This window comes from Carcharhinus amblyrhynchos, chromosome 4, assembly GCF_965287045.1.
Source record: "Carcharhinus amblyrhynchos chromosome 4, sCarAmb.v2.hapA, whole genome shotgun sequence".
Classification (NCBI taxonomy): Eukaryota; Metazoa; Chordata; class Chondrichthyes; order Carcharhiniformes; family Carcharhinidae; genus Carcharhinus; species Carcharhinus amblyrhynchos.
In genome coordinates, this window is record NC_137327.1 from 72,579,829 (window position 1) to 72,593,535 (window position 13,707).

Below are 13,707 nucleotides of genomic sequence, written 5' to 3' on the forward strand. Positions count from 1 at the left end.
TTTTACTGACACAAGATTTCTTATTTTAAAAAAAAAATTAAATTTAGATTCTCAAAATGGCATGGAGGATTGGTGTTAACAAATTGTCCCGAAATTAGGCATCCTTCAATCTGGTTATAATTCTCTAAATTTGCACACCTTTATTGTGGAGTCCAATAGGTGTAGACAAAGGTCATAGGTAGAAGAGGGTACTCACTGAATGTTAAAATGGCGGCACTGGCTTGTAGGGCCGAAGGGCCTGCTTCCAGTGCTGTGTTGTTCTTTGATCCAAATTGCATTCTCTAGGATCAATGCTGTAAAATAAACACTAAACTGTTCTATTAGTTTCAACCAAATGCTTTGAAAGAAAATGTTATCTGCAAAGAGAAAAACGCTGAAGCACAAATGCACAAGAAAAATAAAGTTGTGTTGTGCAATAATTCTTTTAAAATTCTAGTATCCAGACATTTATCTCTTTTTTAGTTATTCCCGTGATGTAATTAGAGTTGACTAGGCCAGCATTTATTGCCCATCCCTTACTGCCCTTGAGAAGGCTTTGGGAAATCACTGAAGTCCATTTGATGTAGGTATACTCACTGTGCTGTTAGGGAAGGAGTCGAACCCAGTGAAGGAATGGTGATATATTTCCAAGTCAGTAAGGTGAGTGACTTTGAGGGAAACTTCCTGATAGTGGTGTTCCCATGTATCTGCTGCTCTTGTCCTTTCAGATGGAAGAGATCATGGATTTGGAATGTGCTCTTGAGGAGCCTTGGTGATTTGCTGCAGTGCATCTTGTAGATGATACACACTGTTCATTGTTGGTGGCAGTGCATGTTTAAGGACAGGGTGTTAACCTTCAGTCAAGAAGTGAATGCAGGCCTGAGGCTCATGCTGGGGGATTCAAGCCTGAGGCTCAGAGAGTGAAGGCATCACTAGGCCTAAGGCACTTCCGAGGTTGGTGAGATGATCAGGTCTGACACTTGATTTGGGTGTGAAGGCTGGAGGTCTGTTGTGTGTATATGTCTATGGTTCAGTTAAGGAATGAAGGCAAGCCAGAAGTTTGGTGGAGAGGTTAGGCATGAGACTTGGTTAGGTGCAAGCAAAAGTCCAAGGCTTGATTGTTGGTTCAGGTTTGAGTTTTGGGCAGATGCCTGGTGCCCCAAAACTCACATTCACATATCTTCCAAAAGCTTGCTTTCGTAGGTCATATCTCAAATCGCAGGATGCCAGAGTTCCAGGAGAATCAGGGAACACATGTGAATGTAGTGCCCATCACTTGGGAGAAGACTCTGGGGAAACGAAGGTCTGAAGGTGGATAAATCACCTGGACCAGATGGACTATACCCCAGCATTCAAAGAGATAACTGAGGAAATGGTGATCTTTCAGGAATTACTGGAGACAGGGAGGGTCCCAAAGGAGTGGAAAGTCGCTAACGTAACACCACTGGTTAAGGAGGAGAGGGAGGCAGCAGATGGGAAATTATAGGCCAGTTAGCCTGACTTAGGTCATTCGCAAGATTTGAGAGTCCATGATTAAGGATGAGATCGCGGAGTACTTGAAAGTGCATAAAACAGACTTCGGCTTCGTCAAGGGGAGGTCATGTCTGACAAACCTGTTAGAGTTCTTTGAGAAGGTAACAAGGAAGTTAGATAGAAGAGAATGGTGGACGTAATCTTTTTAGATTTCCAAAAGGCCTTTGACAAGGTGCTGCATAGAAGACTGTCCAGTAAGTTAAGAGCCCATGGTGTTAAGGGTAAGATCTTGGCATGGATAGAGGATTGGCTGACTGGCAGAAGGCAGAGAGTGGGGATAAAGGTGTATTTTTTAGGATGGCAGCCAGTGACGAGTGGTGTGCCTCAGGAGTTCGCGCTGGCACCACAACTTATCACAATATACGTTAGTGACTTGGAAGAAGGAATTGAAGGCACTTTTGCGAAGTTTGCAGATGATACAAAGATATGCAAAGGAACAGATAGTATTGAGGTGGCAGGGGGGAGAGGGGCTGCAAAAGGAGTTGGACAGGCTAGGAGAGTGGGCAAAGTGGCGGATGGAATACAATGTGGCAAAATGTGAGGTTATGCACTTAGGGAGGAGGAATGGAGGCATAGCCTATTTTCTAAATGGGAAATGCTTAAGAAATCAGAAACACAAAGGGACTTGGAAGTCCTTGTTCAAGGTTCTCTTAAGGTTAACGTACAGGTTCAGTCAGCAGTTAGGAAAGCAAATGCAATGTTGCATTCATGTCGAGGGGGCTAGAATAAAAGAACAGGCATGTACTTCTAAGACTGCTTAAGGCTCTGGTCAGACGCCATTTGGAGTACTGTCAGCAGTTTTGGGCCTCATATCTACGGATAGATGTGCTGGACTTGGAAAGAGTCTAGAGGACGTTCACAAGAATGATGCCTGGAATTAAGAGCTCGTCGTATGAGGAACGGTTGAGGACTCTGGGTCTGTACTCGTTGGAGTTTAGAAGGATGAGGAGGGATCTCATTGAAACTTACAGATTACTGCGAGGCCTGGGTAGAATAGACATAGAAAGGATGTTTTCACTAACACTAGGAAAAACTAGAACTAGAGGGCACAACCTCAGATTAGCGGAATTATCCTTTAAAACACAGATGAGGAGGAATTTCTTCAGCCAGAGTGGTGAATCTATGGAACTCTTTACCACAGAAGGTTGTGGAGGCCAGGTCATTGAGTGTCTTTGAGACAGAGATAGGTAGGTTCTTGATTAATAAAGGGATCAGGGGTTATGGAAGAAAAGGCAGGAGAATGGGGATGAGAAAAATATCAGCATGATTGAAAGTCAGAGAGGACTCAATGGCCCGAAAGGCCTAATTCTGCTCCTATGCCTTAAATTCCAAGAACTCTGATAAGATCGTGAATTAGATGATTATAGTTATAATTACATAAACCATCAGAATTATCTCACCAACAGTTGAAAATTCAGACAAGGTTCCACATCAAAATAATTACTTGAAGTTACTATTTTAAAATTGTGAGTCTATATATGAAACCTGGAAAATATTGCATCTTGAAGCCAAGCTTCAGGCTGTTAATGTAAAATATAATTTTTTTTTAAATGTACTTGCCAATTTTCACCAGACTAAGGAAGATGGAAATGGAAGATGAAAGATTTTATAAGAAAAATTAGACTGGTCCACTTTTTGTATATAATGGATTTATGTTTAATAAATTTGAATTGCTATTCATGTACTTCCATATCTGGTACTCTATAGTTCCTTGGGAATAAAGCACCCATGCATTAATTCTACATCTTCAAAAGGATGGGAGATAATTAGTAACAAAATAACTCAGCATTCATTTGAGATATGAAATTCAAAGTTCCTGAGCGTACAATTATCCATACCTAATATGGAAAACCTCTCATGATCCAATCTAGGTATCCATTGCAAACCATATTCCATTTTGCAGGTTCTATATGCAGTGACGTACAAACAGTAGATGTGACTGCAGTACTAATAAGACCACGAGACATAGGAACAAAAGTACGCCATTCAGCCCATCAATTCTGCTCCATCATTCAATGAGATTATGACTGAGCAGATAAAGTAATCTTTAACTCCACTTTCCAGCCTTGTCCCCCATAACCCTCAATTCCCTTACTGATTAAAAATCTATCTCTGCTTGAACAGACTTAATGACCCAGCCTCATGGTAAAAATATCCACAGATTCACGATCCTCAGAGAAGAAATTCCTCCATATCTATCACTCTGAGATTATGCCCTCTGATCCTAGACTCTCCCACAATGGGAAACAAACTTTCAGCATTTACCCTGTCAAGCCCCTTCAGACCCCTACAAGCTCACCTCTCATCTTTCTAAACTCCACTGAGTACAGGCCCAACCTACTCAACCTCTCCTCATAAGAAAATCCCTCCATATCTTGGATCAACATTGTGAACATTCTCTGGACTGCCTCCAATGCCAGTATAACTTTGCTTAGGTAAGAGAACCAAAATTGTTCACAGTATTTCAGATGTAGTCTAACTAGAGCCTAGTATATTTTTAGCAAGACTTCCTCATTTTTATATTCCATTCCCTTTGAAATAAAATACAACATTCCATTTTGCTTTCTCTATTCCCTGCTAAATTTGCATGCCAGCCTTTACTGATTTATACACGAGGACCCCAAATCCCTATGCTGCAGCTTCCTGCAGTCTTTCTCCAACTAAATACTCAGCTCCTTTATTCTTCCTACCGAAATGCATAGCTTCATATTTTCATACATTATATTCCATCTGTCAAGATTTTGTCCATTCACTTAACTGTCTACATCACTGTAGACTGTCATCATTAGCAGAATTGATTCAAAGAACCATCAGAACTCAAGGATTGCATTTCCTTGACTGTCACTGACCTCATCTCCTCCAGAGATCTTCTCTGTCTCCCAACTCCAGGCAGCCCGATTGTACTCCTTTCCAAAATCCACAAACAGAACTGCCCCGGTAGATTCATTTTATCAGCCTGTTCCTGCCCCACTGAATTCATTTCTTCCTATCTTGACTCCATCCTCTCTTCTCTTGCCCAATCCTTCCCATCTACATCCGTGATTCCTCTGATGCCCTCTGCCATATCAACAACTTTCAATTCCCTGGCCCAAAATACATCTTGCTTACCATGGATGTCGAATCCCTCTATACCTCCACTGCCCACCTGGATGGCCTGAGAGCTCTTCTGTGCTCGTTCAAACAGAGGCTTGAACAATCTCCATCCACCACCACTATTCTCTGTCCGGATTAATTTGTTTTCTCACTCACTATTTCTCCTTTAACTTGTCTCACTTGCTCCAAATAATCACTTGCTCCGCATGGGTTCCAGTCCTTCTCTGACCCCCTCCCACAACTATTATCAGTTCATCACTATTTCGGTGCTGCTTTATGTTCTCATCTGAACCTGGAAAACTTGATCAATTTTGCTTCCAATTTCCAACCTCTATCACCTTCCCATGGCCCATTTCTGACACCTTCCTTCCTTTTCCTGACCTTTGTCTTCATTTCTGATGATAAACTGTCCACTAATATCTATTACAAACCTACTAACTCCCACAACTACCCTGGTTAGTTCTTCACATCCCACATCCTCTAAGCACTCCATCCCATTCTCTCAATTTCCTTGCATCTGTCATATCTGTTCCAATGATGCCACGTTCAAAAATGGCACTGCTGATATGTCTTCCTTCTTCTTTAAATCGTGGTTTTCCACCCAATGTGATTGACAGGGCTCTCAACGGTGTCCAACCTATCTCCCACACCACTGTTCTCACCCCATCCCCTCCTGGAACCAGGAAAGCGTCCCCGTTATCCTCACTTTTCACCCCACCAGCCTCCACATTCAAAGGATGATCCTCCACCATTTCTGCCAACTCCAGCATGACACCACCACCACCACCAAACACATCTTCCCTTCACTCAAAATGTCAGCATTCCACAGGGACCATCCCCTCAGATACTCTGGTTCACTCCTCCACCACACCCAGCACCTCCCCACCTTGCAACAGCCCTGTTGCATGCAATCGCAGAAGGTGCAACACTTTACCTCGTCCCTGCTCACCATCCTTGGGCCCAAACACACTTTTCAGGTGAATAGTGCTTAATATTCACCTCCTTTAATCTCATCAATTGCTTTTGCTGCTCTCAATGCAGTCTACTTTAAATCAGATAGACCAAGCATAGACTGGGTGACCAATTTGCTGAACACCTTTGGGACTCAGACCTTCCTGTCACTTGTGTTTCAACACATCACTCTGCTTTTATGTCCAGATGTCCATCTTTGGCCTTTTGCAATGTTCCAGTGAAGCCAACACAAACCAGAGAAACAACACCTGATCTTCCAATTAGAGCATAAACTTTCCCCTCCATCTTCAACTCATTTCAATTTATTTTCCTTTTTACTTTTTTAAAATTTTCATTTCTTCCATTAACTCATTGATTTGTCCACTTTAAAAAATAATTCTCACTTTCCACCTTATTGCCCCCCACCCCAGCTCCTATCCACGTTCTCCCCATTCCGTTAGGGCCATCATGTCACAGGTTGTCCTTTGACACTCTGCTTACCTTTGTTCTGCCATTTACATTCTGATTTCTTAATGGCCGCTATCATTATCTTTCTCAATTAGGATCACCACCATTTGCATTCCCTTTACTTTATTCTCTGTGACACCTTTGTCAATATCACCCCACCCCAATATGGTCTCCAATCCCCTTAACAATATAAATCTGTTCTATTTTCTTTGTCTTCAACTCTGAAGAGTCATCCAGTCTCGAAACGTTGGCTCTGTTCTCTTTCCATAGATGCTGTCAGACCTGCTGAGATTTTCCAACATTTCCTGTTTTTGTTTCAGATTCCAGCATTTACAGTAATTCGTTTTTCGCTTGCATTTGTTTTTCTTAGCCCGTGCTCCTTTAACTCGACAATTAATGTTCCATTTAAGTCCACAGAAATGTCATCCTTTTCATTTACTGTGGGCATTATCTTCAAGCTCATAATGCTGCACATGTGGCTAGTAATGGTTGCTGCAAACAATCTCCCCAGTCAAGGGATGATCGCTGTCTTATCTCTCAAATAGCAGGACAAGCTCGCAGTGAGAGGTGTGCGGGAACATATCCACAGGTACAGCTAGTGTCGGAGTGAAGGGATTGCCGATGAGCTTCTTCTGTTGGTCAGGCAGGCAGCACAGTCTGAAAGAAACAAAATTTATTATAGCTGAGTAGGCAATTATTTGACTGGGATTATGTTCCATTGCTGTAACATTCAAACAAATCTAATAAAATTAGGAATTGTGACTACTGTATCTCCGAAATAGTGGAATTGTTCAAAATTTTGATGACTTCTTCTTACACAAAATATGGAATCATTCAAACAGGCTAGATTTATTTAAGGGCAATTTATGATTTCAAATGATAAACAAATTTCTTTCTCACTGGTATATTTCATGCTTTTTTTTCCCTGCTCTTCCTCAGTCGCACAATTCTTGTAGAATCACAGAGCAGCACAGCACACAAATAGGCCATTCATCCCGTTTGAGTCTGGGAAGGCTCTTTTTAAGAGCCATCCAGTAGTACCAGGCGTTGCACATTCCCCTTAGCCCTGCATTTTTTTCACCAAGTACTTATGTTATATTTTACTGGCTAATATTGGAAATGTATTAACTTCCTCAATTGGACAGTGCATCTCCAATCCTATCCACGAGTTCTCCAGTGGCGAACTCTTAACCAGGGTACAGTTGTCAAACCATGGATTCTAACTGGGGTAAAATTTTCCAGCAGTGAACTCTAAATTGGGGCATAGTTCTCCAGCAGCAAACTCTAAGGTTGCAGTTCTCCAACCATGTACTGGAGCAGGTTTTGGTTGTCTATCTACTAATGCTAACTACAGTTTGCCAAAATTTCACAACCCTAATTTCACTCGTTGATCAAACAAACTCCACCACTGCTAATCAGAAGTAGACATATCCCTGGAGTAAATGGAGGGCTTTATCCTATTCTTGCTTGGTCTGGATGATGAGGCTCCCTGTCCATCTTCCAAGTGTATTGCATTCAATGCAAGTTCGAGAGACTGACCACCATGGCTTCCCGAGTATTTTCCAATGTTACTTACTCAATAAAATTTCTCATTGCTTCACCCTCTGGCTTGCAGGAGATATACACAAGCCTACGGATCTGTTCACAGTTACGAATTGCTCGTATCACCCTGTAATCTGAAAAAAACAAAAGCATATATGTCCCATCACCCATAGTTTAATAATTTAACACATTCTCCTTTTCACTTCAACAAGTCTGCAAGCATTCAATCACTCTGATCATTCATCAAATCCCATCCCTCAAATAAAAGGCCCTTATTGAAAGGAGACCCCCAGTTAGCTTAGATACAGGGAAGTCTCCATGCTCTAGGAAGCGAGATGCTGGTTAATCAAACATGCCAGTTAATTGAGATGTGAGGTTGAATCTTCATCCAAATGAGAAAGCTCCAAGATGATCAAGTATCGAGGTAACAAAAGAGGTGCAAGTGCACGAAAATCAAATGAGCAGTGCTGCGAGGAGATGATGCTACAGAGCAATGAGAGGCTGAGACTCAGGGGAGGTAAGGCCACCAATAACTTGAGTTTGACACGTTGAATCAAAAACCAGACTAGATCTCAGAATTCCTGTAAAGGAGAATTCTGATTGGGGGAGAGTGTTATAGATAACAGTGGTATTCAGATGCACCACTGCAAAGCCAGCATTTGTTACCATCCCTAATTACATTTTAGAATGGCAATGATCATTTCCAACAAGCGAGAATCTAACCATCTCTCCTTGACACTCAATGGCATTACCGTCACTGAATCCTCCACTATCAATATCCTGGGATTATCACTGTTTAGAAACTGAACTGGACTAGCCATATAAATGTGTTTCCAGGAGCATTTAATACAAGACCACATGAGCTAGTAATTCTGCAGCAAGTAATTCACCTCCTCACTCCCCAAGGCCTATCCACCATCTACAAGGCACAAGTCAACGTAATGGAATATGCTCTGCTTACCTGGATAACACAGCTCCAATAATATTCAAGAAGTTCTTCACCATCCAAGACAAAGCAACCCATTTGATTGGAATCTCATTCACCACGTTCAACACTCACTCTTTCCACCACTGACTCACAGTGGCATAAGTGTGTACTACTTACAAAAGGCATTGCAACAATTCACCAAGACGCCTTTGACAGCATCTTCTAAACCTGCAATCACTAGCACTTAGAAGGACAAAGACAAGAGATGCATGGAAACACCACCACCTTAAGTTTCTCTCCACTTGGATCCAAATCACCATCTGTTTACTATTGCTGGGTCAAAACTTCAGGCACTCTTTCACATATGTGGGTGCACCTAAATGAGATGGACTGCAGCAGTTCAAGGTGGCAGTTCATAATGACCTTCTCGAGGACAACTGAAAATGGCCTCAGTTAGTGATGCCCACAGCCCAAGAAAGGGGAATTTGGTGAAATTACAATCACTAGGGGAAAGCTTTACTGAGCAAACTGATGGAGCTGCAGACTGGATCCTGATAGGCTTCACCCTAGGATCTTAATAGAGGTGGCTAATGAGACACCCTATGCTACTAGATCACTAGAACTTGGAAAGGTTTCACCAGACTGGAAAGCAACAAATATAATTCTGATATACAAGAAGGGTGGGAGGCAGAAAACAGGATTCCATTGGCTGGTTAGCCTGGTGCTGATTGTGGAGAAGGTGCCATAATTAACTGAGGTGCAAGTGCTGATCCTTGTGATACCTCTGCACAAATTGAATTAATAATCTTTAGTACCAAACAGATGTTGGTGCATAGAAGATGATCTTTAAAATACTGTCACACAGAGTACAGTGTAACAAGATCTCTGACACACTACACTATCATGTGACACTGAATCTAACAACACTGTTGCCAAAGATCAGGGATGGGAATGTTAAGAAAAACCTAGAATTTTGACTCGATTCACTAATGAGACAAACACAAGATAAATGAAATGGATATTTTAAGTAAAAGGTTACATCTCTTACGCAGTCCAGCCCGGGATGGGTTCACAACAGCAACCAGGGACCTGGCATCCTCCAATGAGAGCAGTAATTCTGGTAAAACAATCTCTGCTTTACCCTTAAGGAACTCAGAGTTAACAATACCTGCAAGAGGGAAAGCGTAGGACACTTGGATACAGTTTCAATCCAGCTATGAGTAAAACTTATGTCTGACTCCAGATGTGCATTGCTGTGTGTGTGTGTGTCAGGACAAATGAACCGTGCCTTTCAAACTCACACTCTCTGCATTAGATTCAGAGTAGTCACTCACTATACATATTTGTAAGGACTGTCCCAGCTATTTTCTATTCAGTCATCTGCTGACTTAGGCCAAACATGGGCAGAGATCGGATCCAAAGTAGCCAGCAGCTGACTGATAATGTGGTGTGCAAAACATTGCCAAAGAGGGCTCTTCTCACAAAGCTTTGCCTTGGGCGGCATGGTGGCACAGTGATTAGCACTGCTGCCTCAGAGACGGACCCGGGTTCGATTCCCAACTTGGGTCACTGTGTAGAATTTGCACATTCTCCCATGTCTGTGTGGGTTTCCTCTGGGTACTCCAGTTTCCTCCCACAGTCTGAAAGATGTGCGGGTTAGGTGAATTGACCCAAACAGGTGCCAGAGTGTAGCGACTCAGGGAATTTCACAGTAACTTTATTGCAGTGTTAATGGAAGCCTCACTTGTGACTAATAAATAAACTTCAATTTTACTTTTCCTAGGGCAAAGTACCTAATCCCAGCTTCTCAGCTGGACTTTGAATTAGATCAGGAGTTAAATGGAGTTTGTTAAAAAAAGGTAGAAAAGTGAACATTAAAGGAGGAAATTAGATAAGTGATGGCATCCAGGGGAAGGAATAGTATATGGTGGGGGTATCTGTAATATAATGCCACAATAGGCTCTTATAGGGTTGAATTTGATGAAAATCTCCAGGACGATGGAGGTTTACTGGGTAACATGTAGGTTCAGGCTCTGTGTGTGTGGGGGGGGCAAAAAATATTTGTGGTTTCCAAACCTTATGATTATCTTGGGTCACAAAGCACATGTGACCAGGTATTATGAGAGAATAAGGATTGGTCCTGATTTCTACAGCCTCCACATTTAACCAGCCAATATCCACTGTCTGCATTAATGCATCAAGAATGATTCCTTGGGTGGAGTCAATTTGAAGAACACATGTTTCAGCAAATTTGTATTCAAATCCTTGACAATAAGACAGGAACTGCATGTAATGATTGGTGACACTGCTCCTTCAGCAACATACCATTAAGCACGGCATTGCACTGGGCATCCTCCACAGCCTGATCAATCAGCTCTATCCCTATCACTCTGGCTGCTCCTTGGCACACTGTCAAACCAACAGCTCCTGAAAAATAAAGCCAAACATTCAGTTATTACTGATCCAGCTATGTAAAATTTTCTCCTCCAGCACAGCACTTAATGTCAGGTTAAGATGGCATTTTGGCAGTTTTGCCTTAGACACCTGCTCCAAACCAAGTCAGAAGGAAGTCTGAGCAAAAGGAATAAGAGTAAAACGTTATTCTGCTTGATAATTTAAACTCTGATAGCCCAATTCATCCCTTGCCTTTTTGTACACAATGCAGCCTTGGGGCTGTGTACAAAGTTTAACCGCCTCTCCCCATCCATTTCCACAAATCTCAAACTTCTGATATCACCAGATTTTGGTGCTCCGATTTAACATCAAGGAGAAACTATGCCAAGACACAACTCCTTTCAAACCTCAAGGCTAATAATATGACAGGCAGAATTATTTTGGATGTTTATACAAGTTGTTTAATTGGGATTCAGGATCCTAGGCCATTCCCACTCCCACACCCACCCAAGCAAACAAAATACTGCTATAAACAAGCAAATAAATGATGCGTGCAGGAATGGAACAGCGATAATTATGGGGGATTTCAATCTACATATTGATTGGTTGACCCATGTCGGACACGGTGGGCTTGAGGAAGAGTTCTTGGGATGCTGCCGGGATAGTTTCCTTGAACAGTGTGTGATGGAACCGACGAGGGAGCGAGCTATCTTAGATCTGGTGTTATGTAACAAGGCAGGTACAATTAGGGATCTTGTTGTGAGGGATCCTCTTGGGACGAGCGATCATTGTATGGTTGAGTTTTTGATGCAGATGGAGGATGAGAAAGTAGGGTCCTGGACCTGTGTCCTCTGTTTGAACAGAGGGGAGTACGATGAGAGAGGAATTGGCAAATGTAGATTGGGGGGCACAAATTGGTCGGTAGGACTGCTGGGGAACAGTGGAGGATCTTTAAGGAGATCTTTTTCGGTGCTCAGCAGAAATATATTCCAATGGTAAAGAAGGCACGTCGGAGAAGGGATAATCAGCCGTGGTTAGCATGGGAAGTAAAGGAGAGTATTAAATTAAAAGCTGATGCGTTTAGAGTCGCTAAAAGTAGTGGGCGAGTAGAAGATTGGGAGAGGTTTAAAAATCAACAAAGAATGACTAAGAAGTTGATAAAGAAAGGAAAGATAGACTATGAAGCTAAACTAGCACTAAATATAAAAAAGGACAGGAAGAGCTTTTACAAATATGTAAAGAGGAGGAGGCTGGCTAGAGTGAATGTTGGACCCTTAGAGGATGAGAGGGGGGATTTAGTGGTGGGAGATGAGGAAATGGCGGAGGCCTTAAATAAGTTTTTTTGCCTCGGTCTTCACGGAGGAGGACGCGAATAGTTTGCCGGATATTAAAGATAGAAGGACGTTAGGAGTTGAGGGCCTGAATGTAATTACTGTCACTAGAGAGGAAGTGCTTGATCGACTAGCAGGACTGATGGTGGACAAGTCCCCAGGACCGGATGGAATGCATCCCAGGGTTCTGAAGGAGATGGCAGAGGTGATAGTAGATGCCTTAGTGATTATTTACCAAACTTCGCTGGATTCCGGGGAAGTGCCGGAAAATTGGATAACAGCTAATGTTATGCCGTTGTTTAATAAAGGTAGCAGGCAAAAGGCAGGGAATTATAGGCCGGTTAGTTTAACGTCTGTTGTTGGAAAAATGCTGGGATCCGTCATCAAAGAAGAAATAGCAAGGCACCTAGAGAAGAATTGTTTGATAGAGCAGACGCAGCACGGATTCGTTAAGGGGAAGTCGTGTTTGACAAATTTATTGGAATTCTATGAGAATGTGACTAGTGCGGTAGACAGAGGGGAATCGGTGGATGTGGTGTTTCTCGATTTTCAAAAGGCATTTGATAAGGTGCTGCACAAAAGGTTGCTTCAGAAGATTAGGGGGTATGGGGTTGGGGGTAAGGTGTTAGCGTGGATAGAGGATTGGCTGTCTAATAGGAGGCAGAGAGTTGGTATCAATGGGTGCTATTCTGATTGGCGGTTGGTGACTAGTGGAGTGCCGCAGGGATCGGTGCTGGGGCCTCAGCTATTTACCATTTATACAGATGTTCTGGGGGAGGGGGCTGAGTGTAGGGTGTCGAAATTTGCTGATGACATGAAGATGAGTGGAAAAGCAAATTGTGCGGAGGGTGTGGAAAGTCCGCAGAGGGATCTAGATAGGCTGAGCGAGTGGGCGAGGACCTGGCAGATGGAGTACAATGTTAGCAAGTGTGAGGTTATCCACTTTGGCAGGAATAATAGTAGGGGGGATTACTATTTAAAGGGCGAAAAGCTGCAGCATGCTACCGTGCAGAGGGACCTGGGGGTCCTTGTGCATGAGTCGCAAAAACCCAGTCTGCAGGTGCACCAGGTGATCAAGAAGGCGAATGGGATGTTGGCCTTTATAGCGAGGGGGATAGAATATAAAAGCAGGGAGGTCTTGCTGCGACTGTACAGGGTACTGGTGAGGCCGCAGCTGGAGTAGTGTGTGCAGTTTTGGTCGCCACACTTGCGCAAGGATATTTTGGCCGCTGTGGGTGGAATTGAGGAATAGAAAGGGAGAAATTATGATGCTAGGGGTATACTATAGGCCACCCAACAGCCCGAGGGCAGTGGAGGAAGGTATTTGTAGAGACATTTTAGATAGGTGCAGAAAGAATAGGGTGGATGTAGTGGGTGACTTTAATCTTCCTGGAGTGGATTGGAAGGTGCCTAGAGCTGGGGGTACTGATGGGGAGGAATTTGTAAAATGTGTGTTGGAAGGGTCCTTGGAGCAGTACGTAACTAGCC

The 13,707-nt window shown here is 42.9% G+C and overlaps 1 protein-coding gene across 4 annotated transcripts in view; it reads right to left on the bottom strand.

Annotated features, from left to right (window-relative positions):
- Positions 1 to 1,011: 1,011 nt before the first annotated feature.
- Positions 1,012 to 13,707, bottom strand: part of trmt2b (tRNA methyltransferase 2B) — a 37,074-nt gene continuing 24,378 nt past the window's right edge. For 2 of the 4 annotated variants that reach the window (XM_080187344.1, XM_080187347.1), the window contains 4 exons: positions 10,820 to 10,921; positions 9,534 to 9,662; positions 7,601 to 7,700; positions 1,012 to 6,681 (listed from right to left, as the gene is read on the bottom strand). In XM_080187344.1, the coding sequence (XP_080043470.1) occupies positions 6,555 to 6,681; positions 7,601 to 7,700; positions 9,534 to 9,662; positions 10,820 to 10,921 (458 nt within the window). In that variant the 3' untranslated portion in view covers positions 1,012 to 6,554. The remainder of the gene's footprint in view (positions 6,682 to 7,600; positions 7,701 to 9,533; positions 9,663 to 10,819; positions 10,922 to 13,707) is intronic. The other 2 variants (XM_080187345.1, XM_080187346.1) reach the window with 2 other exon arrangements.